This window comes from Xenopus laevis, chromosome 8L (assembly GCF_017654675.1).
Source record: "Xenopus laevis strain J_2021 chromosome 8L, Xenopus_laevis_v10.1, whole genome shotgun sequence".
In the NCBI taxonomy this organism is placed as follows: Eukaryota; Metazoa; Chordata; class Amphibia; order Anura; family Pipidae; genus Xenopus; species Xenopus laevis.
Window position 1 is genome coordinate 96,269,275 of NC_054385.1, and position 18,659 is coordinate 96,287,933.

General features: G+C 37.0%; 1 protein-coding gene across 1 annotated transcript; it reads left to right on the forward strand.

Annotated features, from left to right (window-relative positions):
- The first annotated feature begins 6,089 nt into the window (after positions 1-6,089).
- tbpl2.L (TATA-box binding protein like 2 L homeolog) lies at positions 6,090-18,223 on the forward strand. The gene is made up of 7 exons (NM_001087452.2): positions 6,090-6,223; positions 12,828-13,216; positions 14,728-14,815; positions 14,896-14,987; positions 15,917-16,084; positions 17,115-17,209; positions 18,042-18,223. The coding sequence occupies exons 1-7, from the start codon at positions 6,173-6,175 to the stop codon at positions 18,119-18,121; spliced, it is 963 nt and encodes a 320-aa protein (NP_001080921.1). The 5' UTR covers positions 6,090-6,172; the 3' UTR covers positions 18,122-18,223.
- Positions 18,224-18,659: the final 436 nt, after the last annotated feature.

Genomic DNA, 18,659 nt, shown 5'->3' on the forward strand with positions numbered 1-18,659 from the left:
TATCACTTTCTGCACCATTATATAAATGTTAATTAAGTGAACAACCCCTTTAATGCTTTATACTGTATGTCACCAAGGAGTTCCTTGACATTATAAAGACACAAGGCTCAAGATCGGGTGCTTTTAAACAGGCCATAGAACTCCAAGTGGTTTCTAATATCCTTATAGTTCACAAGCACCATGAATATAGTTATATCCTTATAATACACAAAAGCCATGAATATCCTGTAAATTATATCCTTATAATACACAAAAGCCATGAATATCTTGTAAATTATATCCTTATAAACTGTGAGTTCTGATGCCATCAGTTATAAACGGTGAGTTCTGATGTCATCAGTTGTGTGTTATAATAAATAAAGTACCCACAGTTGCAAAATATGAGCATATTAGAAGTTACCTCGGAGTTCCATGACCTGTATAAAAACTCTTGGCCTTTGGCCATCTATGTAAAGGTACCTTTACATAGATTTTTTTTATCATTTACAACAGTGTGTGCCATTTTCCATATATAATTCATATACTTTTCCAGAAGCGACTTCTGCTGTTTGTCATACAAGCCTGCAGAAGAAACCATTGCTGTTAATATATAATAATGTTTACCCTCAAGCTATGGACACACATGCCAATAGTAGATGGCCTTGCTAGTCCTGTTTCGCTGCTTGACTATTATAGGCATGCACCTGGCAGAATAAGTATCATTGTACACCAGCAAGTTTTATTTATTTGGCTTTCACTGTAGACATGAGAAAATATATCCTGTGCATCTATGTAGGCAGGTTTGAATTGAATCCGCTTCTTTGCTTGCCAAATCATTCTGTGTTCTTTTTGTAGTTTGGTTGAATGTGAGGCTGAAAAAAAGACAGACTCCTCCAGACCTCTTAGAAAGGGGGAGCGTGGTGTGGGGGACGGCAGCACAAAAGCCACCTCAAGGTTGCTGGGTGTTAAGAATCGCCCCTGGGTGCAATATTTGTTATAATTCATTAAGTAAACATAATAATTCTGTGAGTCATGTGGCTGGCACAAATTACATCTCTAAGCAGCAATTATAACCGATAATATCACAAAGCACCATTTATAGGGAAATAATTTAAAGGATGTTCATGGCTCTTGTGTATTATATATGCATTTTGCCCTTTTAAGATATAGTACACCGGAAGTCTAAGAATTTATTAACGTTTACACTGCTGAATTTGTATGCTGTCAATGTTTTTTTCCCTTTTTTTATGCATTTGCAGGATGCGTTGCTTATATTTTAAAATCAGGCATTTTTAAATTAGACGTTCAGCCAATGCAAACTCATAGGCTAAAAAGTACACAAACCCATTTGGTTTAGCTCAAAGTGCAAACCAACAACAATCCTTGCTTTAAATATATTTTGGGTTTCATATTCAGGCTCATTCTGATATAGGAACTAGTCCAACCCATACAAAAGAGGTTTAGAAGAACATATCCTAAATGTAAACTAATAATTCTGCTAAAGCCAAAGAGATTACCATGGAAAAAATTTGCCTGCTTTGGTGTTGAACTGTATCCCGACATATTATGCAGCAGTAGTATTTGCAGGTTGTGTTTTAATTAGGTGAGGCCTGGGTGTTGGCTATGATAAGCATGTGAAGTCTTGGTAAAATAAAAAAGATTGCACTAATCTAGCCTACAGGGTAGTTATGCATCAGAATACTGCCAGATATTTTGTGTATCATCAACTTCAAGGGCAAGGTGGTTTGACAGACTATCCTGTGGTTGATGGATCATAGTTGTTTGCCCTGGATGATGGGCCATAGGCAGATGAAGGAAGTGAGAGGTGCAGCACAGTGTTGGAGTGGACCTCCTAGATACCACCAAAGATACCACCTCCTAGATACCACCTGGCATCCAGGCCACTCTTACAACAATTAGAAACAGTGCTAAATAGTATACATATTATATAAGCTCATGTTGGAAAAAAGAAAGTCCTAATAGACCCACTATTAGTTCAGTCTCACTTTGGAGCTACAGCTCATCCACACTTCCTTTCCCATCTGCTTTAATAAATGGAATAATGCTATTTCTTCATCTTGATAATTGCACAACATTTTAATCAGTCTGTTACCTGGCAGGTCAGACAGTGTATGTTTGCATTAGCCAATTGATTCATTTTGATTGATTGATTATATTCTGCTTGGTTGTACTCATGAGTACTCAGATTTGCATTTTACTCCATTCACGTTTCATGTTTTTTAGCTGCATTTTCTTGCACTGATGCTTGTTAAGGAAATAGTATAGCGGATTTAGATTGTGACTAAGAAAAACACACTTAGCTGCATTTTAAAAAAAATACATATAAATGCAATATACTGTATGCTTTTCTTATATATGCATTTGTAAACACCTGTGTGTAAAAGCCCTTAATCCAAAACAAGACATGATTCCAACAAGAAAACTTGAAGATAGGACCAATCACATTTGCCTTATATAAAAATATTTTGCTTGTGGTTACTCCAGAGGATTTTGCAATTCTTGCACTCTTGCTTGGAGGCTGCTCTCTGTATCTGCCACTTTCTATAAAGCAGAATGTTCTCACATTTCCACTTCCGTGCTTAACCACTGCTGTCACATTCTTTGATGTAAATTGTGAGCACTCTGACTCTTTTCAACGGAATGAATTAGAACCATAAGGGACAATAAAAATAATGAGGGTGCTGATTATGTATGAAAAGGCATGGGATAATATTTACAGCTGTACAAACACACATTTCAGTGGCTTCATAGGACAACTGCAAGATAATATATTCCATAAAGTGTTTGGCAAAAAGCCATGGTAAATCACTTTCATCTATGCTTTCCAGTTCCTTTTGTGTATAACATTGTAAATACGTACACGGTATCAGGAAGTGAGAGTTGCAAAGGAATATATGCAATTTGTATAAATTGTGAGAATTTGTCCCTTAGAATCTGACATGCCCCAATAGGACAGTATGGTAGGTTGAAATTATATACACTCAAGATGACATACATGCCCAGACAGTTTATGGCCTGGATCTCCCATCAGGACTCTTGTTTGATGCTTTTTTATCACTTGAATAACATTGTAACACTTGTGATTGGTATATCTGAATTTGCGGCTTAGCCCTCACACTTTATAGGAGTTTCCGGGTTGGTTAATTCGTAATTTACGTTCACACTTCCTCACCTATGAAAAGGTTATACATCACACAATCCCTGCACGTCACGCCCGCTCCCGCCATTTACTGTATATTAAAGTGGACCTGTCACCCAGACACAAAAATCTGTATAATAAAAGTCCTTTTCAAATTAAACATGAAATCCAATTTCTATTTTTTTTAAAGCATTCATAGCTGTTGTAACCTCATTTTAAAATCTCATCTGTCAATCAAATATTGTCTGCCCCTCCTCTATGCCATGGGCATAGAGGCGGGGCAGACAATTACTTTCACTTTCCATTCAGCACTTCCTAGATGTCACTGCTCTCCACACATTCCCCCGTTCTCTTTACCATTTAATTGTGTAGCCAGGGCATGGGAATGGACATAGAGTCCCCCATTCTGGTGCACAAACAAGATTCTGAGATGATGCAAGGCTTTCCTTAAAAACAGTGTCCACCAAATGGTTCCTGCCTGCTTGCTATCATTTTGAATTCCCAGACTGAAGGAAACAAGATTCAAATAATTTATACAGTGTAATTAAAGTTCATTTTGCTTGACTAATGTGATAAAATAGGATTTTGAATAATTGTTTTGGGTGACGGGTCCCCTTTAACTTGCATTTTGCATTACTGTTTCACTTTGAGAAAGGCTGGTGTTCCAGCCGAAAAGTCAGTTTTTGTGCCCGCATTAAAGACTTTTTGATTTTTCCTAAGACCTGTGAGTGCATCTTTTTTGGACTTTATTGACACGGAGATTCGTGAGGATTGCACCTGGGCATAGATTGACTGGAATTTTCGTGAGTGCCGGTATCCCATATATATATTGAATCAGTACTGTATCTACAGCGGCATCACATTGATCACCATATTTACACTATGGGGCACATTTACTAAGGGTCGAATATCGAGGGTTAATTAACCCTTAATATTCGACGATCGAAGTAAAATCCTTCAACTTCGAATATCAAAGTCAAAGGATTTACCAAAGTTTACTACGATCGAACGAAAATCGTTAGATTGAACTATTAAAGCCCTTAAATTGAACAATTCTAAGGATTTTAATCCATCGATCGAACGATTTTCTTTCGATCAGAAATTGCTTAGAAAGCATATGGGGAAGGTCCCCATAGGCTAACATTGGTGCTCGGTAGACAGTACTTCGACTATCGAATGGTCGAATAGTCGACCGATTTTTTGTTCGAATCGTTCAATTCGAAGTCGTAGTCGCAGGTCGAAGTAGTCTATTCAATGGTCGAAGTACCCAAAAAAAAAACTTCGAAATTCAAAGTTTTTTTACTTCGAATCCTTCACTTGAGCTAAGTAAATGTGCCCCTATGACTGAACTCATATAAAGTCTGGATCTCCCATCAGATCACTACTAAAAACAGTTAATGTGACTCATTATATTAATAAACTATATTGAAAATAGAATTTGAAGCTATGTGAGCTATATAAAGGCACATAGCTTTTGGCACATGTTCATACATATCATTGAACTGAATGATGATTTCTAACCTTGCCCTTGCCCTAGGCCTCTGGAATTCTGTAGACCTCATAACATCACAGCTGTACGATTATATAGAAAGGAAGATACCCCCTATATGACAGTCCTAAGAGGAGAGGGGGCATGGTAACCACCGGCAGAGGGGGTATTCACTGGGGTTTAGTTGTCACTCACGGGCCTGGCGACTTATCGCCACGTCTTTTGCGCAACTATCTCCCCGAACTGCCTCAGCGTCTTTTCCCCATAGGCTACAGCGCCAAATCGCCTGCGCTAATGCACACGTGGTGATGCGTTTTCAATAGTCGCCCAAAATTGCGAGGCAACTTTGGGCGACTATTGAAAACGCATCCCCGCGTGTGCATTAGCGCAGACGATTTTGCGCTGTAGCCTATGGGGAAAAGACGCTGAGGCAGTTCGGGGAGATAGTCGCGCAAAAGATGTGGCGATAAGCCGCCAGGCGACAAAATCTCTTCCCGAATCTCCTCGTCTGGCCTTACCCTTAGAGCTCTTACACCCAGACTTTTTTTAATGCATTTGCCGTGCATTTGAGACACAGGTTTCAGCGCACATAAACCCATTAGCTAATTGATTCCTTTATTCTGATATTGATTCTGCCTGGTTGTACTCATGCGCATTTCATTGTGTTTGTTCAAATGCAGCAAGCTGCATTTTCTTGCACTTGATGTGCATTCAGCAACCAATGGTACATTGCTACATTTAAAAAATGTTGCATATTTTGCACTCAGCATGCGTTTGAAAAAGTGTATAAAAAATGCTTTCATAAGAGCCTTTAATAAGAATGTTACAGAAAATGCACTTGATCTGGAGCTACAGACATTGCACCCTGCATAGCTTAATTGTCTTGTCTAACATTTCTAGCTTTTTCCAGCCTGCTGCTATAAATAATATCTGGTCGCAAGGTTCAATGACCCTGCGAACCAAACACCAGCAACTTTGTTTTTCATAATTCTTATTTTTATGCCCTCTTTAATTCAACCTCCATTTTGATTTAAAAATGGTTTGATGGTTGCTAGGGTAATTAATGCCTAGCAACCAGATGTCAGTATAAATTCCAAACCATAGAGCTGCAGAACAAAGAAATACACATAACTCAAAAACAAAGACTGCTAAGGCACTTACAGTATTCTGCTGTATAAATGGTACTGCAAGTTCATTTAAAAGGGGAACAGCCTCTTTAAGAAGCAATAAATGCACTGCAATTCCAAAACAACACTTGGATTAACTGCTTATGACAAAATGGGCAATTAAATATTATTTGTTTGAGGCTACAGTTATTCCAGTAAATCACCCTCCCGTAGTCTATTGTTCATGAATTGTAATGATGTAAAAGGGGAAAGTTTTGTGGGTCAGCTCATGTGTTCTTAATCAGGAAATCATTTGTTTACTTGCTAACTACAAGCAATGGATTCCTGAATGGCTACAGGCCTGGGCAGTGAAATGGTGCATTATGGGAGTTTAATCACAAACCTCTGTCGCTGCTGAGCTGTGGTGAGACCCTCAAAATGGATGGAGAGTCTTCTTTGGAAAGATACTTAGACCAATGTGATGCTGAGGTAAAATGGTCACATTAATGACAGAATGGGGAGATGGAAAATACTGTATTAGGGATAAAAAAAATATATATTTTTACTGTGTAAATTAAAGGCAATACAAATGAAAAATCTGAACACTTCTGTGTCTCCCATACTAGTTAACGTTCTGCCTGATTCTTATTGGTGTTTACATTTTTTGCTAGTCATAGGTGGGCTGGTTTATGGGCACGCAAACAAAAAGGTGCTGTTAAATGTAACCGTATAATAAATGTGCGTAAGGTACAAAGTGTTTCATGTGGGAAGTAATTTTCCTTTGCACATTTCCCTTCCTTTTTGGGACTCATGGAAAGAAGCAACTGCAAATGAGTCAAAGTTCAATTCAACCCCCCTGCTTGCTGCAAATATTTCCTTATACACGCCTATTTTATTAAGAAGGTTGCCAAGTTGTGTGATAGTAATGCCCTACAATATAGCAGCAGTGATAGCACAAAATGACAAGCTGAATGTAGATTTATTATGCAGCAGGGCTTCCTCACATTGTGTTATTGTCCGTATTAAAATTGCCAGTTGATTTTTGAATATTCCAGTGTTCTGGGTACAGATTGTTTCTAGTCCTGCCCACTTCAACTTAACAAATATGTACAGTTATAAAATATCATACTTGGTGCTGTAAGGGATGGTATTAAGAGCAAAATAACCAATTTGCTTCTGGATCTTGCACCCATGTAAGCTGGGCTCACTGACTGATGTATCCCACCTGTGAATTTTTTTGAATGAGTTTTTTTTGCTTAAATGAAACCTGCTGAGCTGCTTGTTGCAAAAAAATAAATAAAACAGTTACCCTGTTCAATTTGCCTTAAAAGTGGATCCAGTCCCTGAATCAGTTTTGTATTAAGTCACTAACAGTGTATTTTCTCCCTTGCTAAAGAGGCATCCAACCCTTATCTTGAAGCGGTCATCAAATGTGATCTTTTTTGCAACACTGTGTCACATCTATGGTCAACTAATGAAGCTTTCCCCAACATATAAATTCCAGTTACCTCTTCATATTATTCTTTTATGTCCAGATCGACATGCCCAGCGTATCAAACAGTGGCACCCACTTCCACTCTGTCAGCTAACGTTGTCATTAATAGCAGCACCTCAGGTTCACATCGACTGTGATTTCACCACAGGATCACTACTGCGCTTACCTTCTCTTTGGGCCAAAGGCTGCCTGTATTTACTAACCAGGCAAACTTTTACCTCTGGGGTGAGTTCCACATCCACTACCCAGCCACTGACTGTTACTGTGGGAAATGCCCACAGCGTGTTAACATTATTCAAACTGGCTGTTCTTCTTTTTATAGGCTATCAGTGTTTGGACCTCCCCTACTTCTAGAAGCATGTTGGGAGTCCTAACCAATGGCCAATCGTAAGGGTTGCTTTCACCTACTGATCAAATTTGAAAAGGTCACCTTTAGTTCACATTTCAGGTAGCTTTTAGTTTGCTAAAGATCCTATTCCAAACAACTTTTCAATTGGTCTTCATTTTTCAAAATAATTTTTATCTTCCTTATTTTCTGAATCCAGCTTCCAAATGACTCTGGCAATCAAAATATTACTGCCCTGTTCTCTAACTATTCAAGCCCTCTCCTGTTCATTCAAACCATTGACTGGGTGCTATGGTAAATTGGAACCTAGCAACCAGATAACTGTTAAAATTCCAATTGTATAGAGAGCTGCCTCACAAGAAGCAAATCATTCAGAAACTACAAAACAATAAAAACAAAGACCAATTGCAAATTGTTTCCAAATATCAGTGTCTACTGCTATTCATGTGTTCTGACAGACACACAAGAATGTTATTCCACCAAGCAATGCAGACACTAAAACAGCAGTTTAAAATGTCCTTCATCTCTTGACGTTACTATACTTTTCATTATAAAATGGATTGCAATGTAACATAACAAAATTATTGAGATTGAAAAAGACACATGTCCATTAAGTTCAACATTATGGAGTGAAACCTGCCTAAACAGAAAGGCAGAAAAGAAAAACAAAACACCTGAAGTCCAATATGCCTCAGAGGGTTAAAAATTCCTTCATGAGTACAAAAGGGCAATTGAACCAGTGCCGGAATCATTTTTGTACTAAGTGTTAATATCAGTAGATCTGTATTTTCTCACAAGGCATCTAACCCTCCAGCCATGACAAAATGCGGCTGGAAAGTTGTGTCTAGGCACTTGGTGCCATGCATTCACAGGAACAATGCAGGGAGTTCAATCTGGTAATCGTTGTACTTCCCTCTATTGACTTTTGGTTTTTTTATTGTTTAGCATTCTTTAGATACTTCGGATTCTTTACACTTGTTCACCTGACATTTTCCAATCACATGTACCCAGGAAAGCTACCTATCCATCCCCTGGCATCACAAGGGCAATGTAGGAAATTATATTGATATGATATATAATGGAATTGGAATGATTTATGCTTTCAAAGTTGGCCACAGGGGGTCACCATCTTGTAACTTTGTTAAACATCTTTGCAAGACCAAGACTGTGCACATGCTCAGTGTGGTCTGGGCATGCTTAGGGATTGTCATAAATTATGAAAAAACAGCACAAGTCAAATAATATCTGCCAGAAGCCGATACAGCAAGACTGATTAATAATCAGAATAAGCAGACTGCACTGGGTCCTGTTATGTATTCTAATGTGGATTTTATAGTTTTTGTATTGTTTAAATACAAACTTTTTCCAACTCTGCAGAACCAGTGGCTGCAGCTAAATAATCCTTCGATAACAGTTCCAGTTTATCTCTTTAATTCTGGCTCCATGATCTTTGTCCCTGCAGCTAGAGTTGGAAACAGTAAAGGGGATGTAAAGGCAAAAATAAAATACAATACAAATCTCTACACAGTCGCCTACTGCTCTATAGGGAAACAAACAAAGCTGCTTGAGTTCTGCATGACTGGGAAGTAAGGCGGGCGCTCCCCCTGCTATTCATAAGTATGATTGTTCCCTGCAGAGCAGTTAGGGACCATCTGAAAATTCCTATCCACAGTAATAAATGAAGAGAGAAATTTACTTCATACAGTCAGATTTATTGGAGTATATTGGAGATAGGTTTCTTTTTCATTAAAGAAAGTAAAAATGGGATTTTATTGTTTTGCCTTTACATTCCCTTTAAATCTGCTTACTAGATATACTTCACATATATAATCATCCCACATTCTTCTCTCTCTCATCAATGTTAATATTCAGGGTAGGTGAAGTTGTAATGGCCCATAAGGGTCATTAAGATGCTCGATTATTTGTGCCAGGGTATAATCTTGTTCCACTGTGTAAATGATTGTATCACAAATAGTCATAATTACTGCTAATGTTGGTCCCACTAGCACTTTCTTAATAGAATGTTTACAGTTACTCAGCATGTGATTGAGTATTCCCTGACCATTTCTTTCTGTATTATGTGATATCATTCTGGCTTACGACTACAGTATACAAGTGATCCTGCAATACCTTTGGGAAAATGGCTAGGGCATTTCAAACCTTCAAAAAGCTTTTTTTTTTGTTTTTTTTGTTGTTTTTTTTTACATTTCATGTTTAAGAAACAATGGTTTCAATCTTATTGCACCAGCCTACAGTTTCAGCTTCTCAATAGCATCAATGATCCAGGATTTCAAACTTGTCACAGGGGGGTCACCATCTTGGAAAGTGTCTGTGGGCTCTGAGCAGCTGTTGAGGAGCTAAGCTTAGGGGTCGTCACTAATCATCAAGCAGAAAATGAGGTTTGTCTGTAATATAAGCTGATGCTACAAGGCTGATTATTAAATTGTGATGCTAGTTGCACTGGATTCTGTGCTGCCATGTAGTAAGTATCTGTTTTAATTACTAATCAGCCTTATATTGTGACATTTATATTCTATGTGTACTGTATATTGTGAGTGGGTCCCTAAGCTCAGTAAATGACAGCAGCACAGCATGTGCAGTGAAGATGGGGAGCTACTGGGCATCTTTGGAGACAGATCTTTACTGCTAAAGGGCTGTGGTTGCCTTGGGCTGGTACTGAATCCCAAAACATAATGTACAATATTTCTAGCCTACTTCTTTAGTAAGGCTTTAGTTCTCCTTTAAGCAATCTGGTATCTTGAGCAGAGAGCAATTAAAAAGCTGCACGAATATAAGGTGGACACAGGATGGGGAAGCAAATAATGAGTAGAGCTTGAGCAGACTCTAAATAAAAGGTATATATTGGGTTATCCTCCAAGGGTGGTTTAAGATGGGGAGGGCACCCCTATTGTGTATATTAATGCACATTTTTATGAACCATTGGTGCCTTTTTCTACATGTATTTTTAAATGCGTATTTACAAAAGGTGAGGGTCTTCATCAGCAGATTCAATGAGTTCAAATAAATGAACTATATCATTGTAAATTTTGTAATATGATTGCCTATATAAACCCCTCCTGCTGGTCTTTATTTATTATAGAGTGTGTCTATTGGGAGAGAGAGGGACACGTCTGAAAGTCTTGTTAGTTTATTTTTTTCCTTCCTAATGTGGGTAAGTGAAGGTGGTTTTTTTTGTAACTGAGACTATCAAAATGCCTTAGGCAAAGTTGTAGTCTTGACATTTTAGCTAACTTGCACCCCCTAGTGTCTCGGTGTGGGTACGAGCCTGAACATTTTTGTAACTGTGGACCAATTCAATGCTGGATAAGACTATATTGTGAGCTATTATTAAATGTTATTAATGTATCTTTGATATAAGAAAATGTTAGACAAAGGCATATCCAGTGTCTGAAAAAAGACAAAGTATTGTATATTAAACTTCTTAATATACAGTGTATATGACAACTGGGTTCAAAATGATATTTCTATAGGTTCCATTAAACAGCTGCACAGTAGCAAAATAATTGCTGCCTCACAGAAGTGGGCTCTCGGGTTCAGTTTCGACCAGAAGCACATACAGACATGTTAATTGGCTTATGATGAATTGACCCTAGACCTAGAGTTGCCTGTGGTACAGAGCAACAAAATACAGTATTCTCCATAAAGTGCTGTGAAGCATATCAGTGCTATATAAATAAAAGGTAATTCTAATCAGGTGTATAATATTCTACATGTTTGGGTGTACTGATGTGAGTGGCATCGTTGCTTTGACAATGAATTCCTAAGAAAAAGTGTTTTTGTTAACATCCAATAACCTGCATTGTAATATCCATGTTATACTATGCAAATAGAGTGTAGCTAAACAAGTATTGCTCTCTAAATCCAAAATTGGTCATTCAAAGTCCTTCTAAAAACATCTTTATTCTGCACAAATACTGGTTAAGACCATATAAAAACAAAAACAACTGTTAATGGTGCTCACACAAAATTTTTGACAAGCTTAGATTTTTTTTATTTTAAAAAATGGGGGGGGAAAACGAAGTTGTAACATCAATGTGCAAAAAAAGTATGACCCTTCCTTAAAGGGATACTGTCATGGGAAAAAAAATTTTTTTCAAAATGAATCAGTTAATAGTGCTGCTCCAGCAGAATTCTGCACTGAAATCCATTTCTCAAAAGAGCAAACAGATTTTTTTATATTCAATTTTAAAATCTGACATGGGGCTAGACATTTTGTCAATTTCCCAGCTGCCCCATGTCATGTGACTTGTGCCTGCACTTCAGGAGAGAAATGCTTTCTGGCAGGCTGCTGTTTTTCCTTCTCAATGTAACTGAATGTGTCTCAGTGAGACATGGGTTTTTACTATTGAGAGTTTTTCTTAGATCTACCAGGGAGCTGTTATCTTGTGTTAGGGAGCTGTTATCTGGTTACCTTCCCATTGTTCTTTTGTTTGGCTGCTGGGGGGAAAAAGGGAGGGGGGTGATATCACTCCAACTTGCAGTACAGCAGTAAAGAGTGATTGAAGTTTATCAGAGCACAAGTCACATGACCAGGGGCAGCTGGGAAATTGACAAAATGTCTAGCCCCATGTCAGATTTCAAAATTGAATATAAAAAAATCTGTTTGCTCTTTTGAGAAATGGATTTCAGTGCAGAATTCTGCTGGAGCAGCACTATTAACTGATGTGTTTTGAAAAAAACATGTTTTCCCATGACAGTATCCCTTTAAAGATACATATAATTATTATGATTATAAGCAGGTAATATTCAGCTATATTCAGGTAAGGCCATATGTTTTATTGTGGGCATGCAGATTTTATAATCTTTTCATATCATTCATGAACATAAAATAATGTAAAGCTTATTTTTCTACCTAATGGGTAGTGAACCAGCACAAGTATGGAATCCCTTATGCAGAAACCCAATATCCCTAAAGCTCTGAATTACTGAAAGGCCATCTCCCATAAAGTCCATTTTAAGCAAAACAGTACCGTGTACTTGATCGTAACTAGGATGCATGAATCCATATTGGTGGCAAAACAATTATATTGGGTTTATTAATGTGTAAAGTTTTTTTTAAATATGATGATGATCCAAATAACATAAAAATACCATATGTGGAAACCCCCAGGTATTCTGGATAACAAATCACATACCGGTACACACTTTTATACCAGTAAAACAGAAATCTTGGTATTGTACAGTTTAAGTGTGATGAACAATGTAACGTTAAGCATTTCTTTTCCAATAAGGATGTCTTGGCTTCCTCACATATGTTCACCCCAATGACTCCATACGATGATCTAGCAATACAACCACTTCCAGGAACGTCCTATTCTTCTACACTTGAGCACTCCAAGGAACTGTCCACTGATTTTTCTTCTGTGGATCTTAGTTTTCTTCCTGATGACCTGAACCAAGAAAATGAGGATCAGCAAGAACAAACTCCATCACAATCACTGGAGCATGATAGTGGTATCTGTCTGGATGCCTCTAATTTGTCTCAGCCATTCACACCTTCTGAATGCAGAGATGCTACCCAAGATTCATCTAACCTATGTACCATGCCCATTACCCCAATGACTCCAATGACTCCGATGACTCCAGTTGCAGAGAGTTCTGGGATAGTTCCTCAGTTGCAGTAAGTAACTGTCTTGACCATTTCTGAAAACTAAGGGTACTTGAACATGATGAAATGCACAGTGCTTTATATATAGCCCCAGTCCTCTCTTTAAGCTCCATACACCTTTTTATGCAAGGCGTTATTATTTTAATAAGATTAAAGCCATGGGTATCTTAGATTGTCCTAATACATGGGAAAAAAAATCCTCACCCAACATTGTGTATCTTTACAGTAGCATCAGCTTTTTTAATTGATTTTGAGGATGTTTTATGGTCCCCTTTTCTGCTTGTACAGAATAATATGTTCTCTTCACTACCCTCTAGAAATCGAATTCAATCTATTCAACAGGAGATTAACTTAAATAAGCAGCTTTAATTTTCCCCTATCTCCAGTGACACACTACTTAATAAAGTTTTTCTTGTTTGGATGCTTTTTGCTCTTTCTCTCTCATTCTACATATCCAACCTTGCTAGCAGCTCAAGGAACCCCAGTGAGCATATTTTAAAATTTCCTTTCAATGATGTTGGAAAGACAATGGCGCTTTTCATACAATTAGTTGTCTCATATACAAAAATTCTGCACTAACACAGGGGATACACACGCTCTGAATGATAATTTTTTTCTATATTCATTTTTTTACCATATGCTAGTTTGTATAAATGTTTTTTCATTTACTGTAGATACCATGCCTGAAGCAGCTCACATTTTATTATTGACTAAGTTAACATATGCTCTCTCTTTTCTGGTTCACATGGCAGGCAGGGTGTGGCATGTTAATGAACTGACACTTACAAAAAAAAGTATATATATCTCTTAAGATTAATTTAGGATATTTATGACTGCTAAATAGACTGTGTATGATTAGCAGGACTGTTTGGTTCTTTGCCAGCCTCACTATGGTGAAACCCTGCCGCAGCCTTTACATGTGACAGATCAGACAACACTGCCTATTAACTAATTTTCAAAGTAAAAAAAACTGTGCAACCTTTTTCTCAAGCACGATCATATTTAAGAAAAAAACATGATAGTTTTTTTGCAGAAAATAAGTTGCATGCTAGTGAGAATCACATTCTTCCATTAATTTTCAATCAGGGTAAAAAAAATCAAATCTTTTAATGAACTATGGAAATTAAGGCAATTCGCACTAACTTCTATTGAACCTCTCCAGCTTTTAAATATCAGTTTTTTGGCAACGTTTCTTTTGTTTTACTTTCTTTAAATAAAATAGTGACAATTTGAGGTTCCAAATATTCTCTAGTATATTCCCATTCACATTTTTTGCTGGGTTGTTCTTGAATCATGAAAAAAATCACAAGCTGATATCTGGATAAATCCCCCTCAAAGTGTACTAAAAGACAGGGCACCAGTGACCTGCCAAGGAGCTATTTCAGCGTTTTGCATTGATACCTGTACAAATAGTTTAAAGGCAAGTGGTGTATTGCTAAATAGCTGTTCTGTTCTCTCTCTCTCTTTTATATATTTATTATATGAATCTATTTCCACAAATCACTTTTGCCTTGCCTTCACAGAAATATTGTGTCCACTGTGAATTTAGCCTGCAAACTAGACCTAAAAAAGATTGCACTTCATGCCAGAAATGCAGAATACAATCCGAAGGTAATATGCTCACATTGAATTAAAACTCCTTCTTGTACAGAACTCTTTAACACCAAAACCACCTTCTATGTTGACTGTAGAGATTTGCTGCAGTAATCATGCGGATCAGAGAACCTAGAACAACAGCACTCATATTCAGCTCTGGAAAAATGGTCTGCACTGGTGCAAAAAGGTACACACACATTTTTTTATTTGAGAAATAATATTTAGGGCAAGTCCCCAAAATCCCTATGCCTAGGGGCCCAGCAGTGTTGAAATGTATGGCAGGATGTAAGGAGTGGATGAGTTATATGTACATAATATGTAAAATTATTTGTAGAGCATATTCTGCTGCTTTGCATTGCTGTATGAACAAATGGATAGTAACAGTAACCATTTGTTTCCCATGAAAAATGTTTCTGTTTATTTTTTTAGACTATGTACAAATCTAATACATGTTCATACATAAACATGCCACTGTTATTTTACAACTACATTTGTTTTGAAAGGAGTTTTCATCTCTCCTTTTATCCTGGTCTGGGGGTAAACACAGCTGTAGTAGTTAGAAAGTAGGAGGTTTTGATGAGCACCCTTCAGATCAAGTGCCTGTGCTACAGCTAGTATTTTATAGGCTGGAAAAAGTCAGAATGGCAAGGCTAATAATAAAGAATATACGTTGAATAGATCCATATATACATCAATAGCTGAAATGTACTGTAAATGTGAATGTCTCATTTTAAATAAACTCGGTTGGAAGGAAACGTTTTCCCCTGTTCCTTTATATCCCTTAATTCTTCACTGTAATTGGCTTAGATAAATCGTAGGAAAACATATTTACCTTTATTTTTTTTTCTTAAGCCATACTCAAAGCGGTAAGAATTTGAATCACTAGGTATGTCTGACATGGCTATGAGGGTGTATACTGTTAAACTGTAATTTCTACAGACTGCTCTTTTGACGTTAATTGGTTTTTAATACTAAGGTTAAGCCTTTTAATGTTTTGTTGTGGTTGGTTCCATTGTACAAGCTAACGTTTTCCCCAACTGTTATTTTGCTCAAAACACAATAGATGTGCTTTTCATAATTTACTGAAGACAGAGGCTTATTTTTGATTGATTTTAGCGAAGAACAGTCCAGACTGGCGGCTAGGAAATATGCACGAGTGGTACAGAAGCTTGGATTCCCAGCAAAGTTCCTTGACTTTAAGATACAGAACATGGTGGGAAGTTGTGATGTGAGATTTCCAATCCGGCTAGAAGGTTTGGTATTAACTCATCAGCAGTTTAGCAGGTACATTTCTAGAACTTTTTAGGCAGAAATACTGTGGAAGGTTAGACTTTGGTAAATCTACTAACCAATGTGATTGTAAATTAATTATTACACTTTAGTGGGTTTTTTTAAAAAAAGAGAAATTAGGGGCAGTGACAGGATTAATAGAAATGGTCCATGTACCAAATTCATTGATTTTGTTAGTATCAAACGTTTGCACTCTGAGCCAGTCTACTGTTAATGAGGGTGCAGGGTCAAAGCATTATGTATAGTTCAAAAGGACCTGCACTGGTTTCATTTCAGAAGTATGAACTTTAATTAGTTGGTTTGCATATGTTGTATGTGAAAAGTGCCTTGTTTTATTGTAAAACCCTGCTGTGAATAAAACAAAGGAGAAATCCTACACAGTTTGAAGTTATCCTGGCTGTCCTGATTTCTTTCTTTGGAATTTAACAAGATATATATATATAATATATATATTTGAAAAAAGTCTCAAAGGAGAGTGAAACATTGGCAATTTATCCTGTAGTGGAATGAGAGTGGAATCTGGGCTCTCCCCCTCAACTGCTGCCGAATCTCTCTCTCTCTCTCTCTCTCTCTCTCTCTCTCTCTCTCTCTCTCTCTCTCTCTCTCTCTCTCTCTCTCTCTCTCTCTCTCTCTCTCTCTCTCTCTCTCTCTCTCTCTCTCTCTCTCTCTCTCTCTCTCTCTCTCTCTCTCTCTCTCTCTCTCTCTCTCTCTCTCTCTCTCTCTCTCTCAGGCTTCATTTGGCCTATTTCATGGTCATTCCCTTTTTCTTTATGGGAAAAAAATGCTTAATAATGGAAGAATAGAATAAGTATATATAAAAGACTAGGAGAATAAAGAGGTTGAGTAAGGAGAGGAAAATAATAATTTGGAAAGTGGGCCCACGGTCTTAAGGTTTTCTGGTGGGCCCCTGGCATCCCAGTCCGACACTGAATACAATGTTATTATTTTAAATTTAGTTTATAAAGAAAGTACTAACAGTGTTTTGGTTTTAAATATTTAACACTGTTCATATATAACTCAACAGCTATGAACCTGAATTGTTTCCTGGGCTCATCTATAGGATGGTGAAGCCAAGAATTGTTCTGCTTATCTTTGTCTCTGGAAAAGTTGTGTTGACTGGTAAGTTGACTTAAATTTGTCTAATAAACAATTACAACGTTTCTTGGTCTCTAAGCAATATAAAAGCTACCCAATCAGAAAACAGTGCAATTTTTATATAAAGTTAAATGTTGCTTATAATAGAAATTAAGGAATGATTAGGCTTCAGTGATTAAGGATGCTCTTCCCTTATTGTACAAAATTGATATTGCTGCAGTTTATGAAACTGATACTTCAAGGTGGGAGATGATTATTATTCTTTTTTATTTATACAGTACCCCAGTGAAGTTTACAATCTTAGGTCCTTCTTACACACTCCCTCTCTCTTGTTTGGTCTTTCTTTATGGTCAAATGTATCAGGAACTTATTAACCTGTCTGGCTGGATTGTGGGATGATGCTAGCATAGCTACTGTACCTAGAGAAGTGCTGTCCAATTTAATACATGGGCTTAGTATTACTCCTATAGCGTGTCACATAACCCCTTGGTAACTAATATCTTATAAATGACAGTAGGGGTACATTATCCACTATATATATATATATATATATATATATATATATATATATATATATATATATATATATATATATATACTGTATATACCTGATGTATACACCCATCTGTGTGCACTGCAGAGTATATTGGAGCTTTCATCAATATGTCTTGTTAGAATACTACTTTGCACACAGGCAAGTTATAACTAGAGCAGATGATGACTGGGATCTTTAACACCATCTGTATTTATACTAAAATGCCAATCTTTGATATGAGTTTTAGTTAGAATACTCATCATTGTTTTGCCTTTCACTGTTTGCATTTCCATTTTTGTCTTTTGCATGTCTCTTCCACAGGTGCCAAAGAGCGTTCTGAAATTTATGAAGCATTTGAAAATATATATCCCATTCTAAAAGGTTTTAAGAAAACGACATAAGTCCCTCCATTAAGACAGATAAATTATTGTTTGTATAATATATGTAAATAAAAATTAATAGTTTTGAAAAAAAATAAAGGCTTTATTTAACACACTATAAAACACAATATTCTTGGCTTTTTTTTTTTTTTACCAACTTTGCTTAGTCAATGATTATGAGCTTAATGCAGAATTAATATTAATAATGTGTGAGTGCTTCTTGTCTTTGTATGAATTTTGTGGTCACAGCCTCATTGCACCCCTGGCTAATGGTTTAAAAATTGTGTGTGGTGAACACAACTTTCCCTTTTTTGCTGTAGTTTATACAGAAGCAGTGGGCAGCTCCATGTTGTAGCTCCCAACCTTTCCAGCTATAGTCAGGTGATCCCAATGGTGGCCAATAAAAAGGGCAACCATTCGGGAGGTTTGCCTTGAAAGCAAGCGAGTTGCAGATAAAACTTAATCCCTGAGTAAAATGTATAATGAAGCAATTGAATTCAGATACTGACACCAGAAATTGAACCTTTTTTTTTTTTTACATCAACCGTAAAATTGACTT

What these genes read in the sequence shown, in the direction of transcription:
- tbpl2.L (NM_001087452.2), top strand. Translation starts at nt 6,173, where the DNA reads ATGGATGGAGAGTCTTCTTTGGAAAGATACTTAGACCAATGTGATGCT. An exon ending in TAGACCAATGTGATGCTGAG is followed by an intron (nt 6,224 to 12,827) that starts GTAAAATGGTCA and finishes TTTTCCAATAAG; the next exon opens with GATGTCTTGGCTTCCTCACA. An exon ending in GGGATAGTTCCTCAGTTGCA is followed by an intron (nt 13,217 to 14,727) that starts GTAAGTAACTGT and finishes TTGCCTTCACAG; the next exon opens with AAATATTGTGTCCACTGTGA.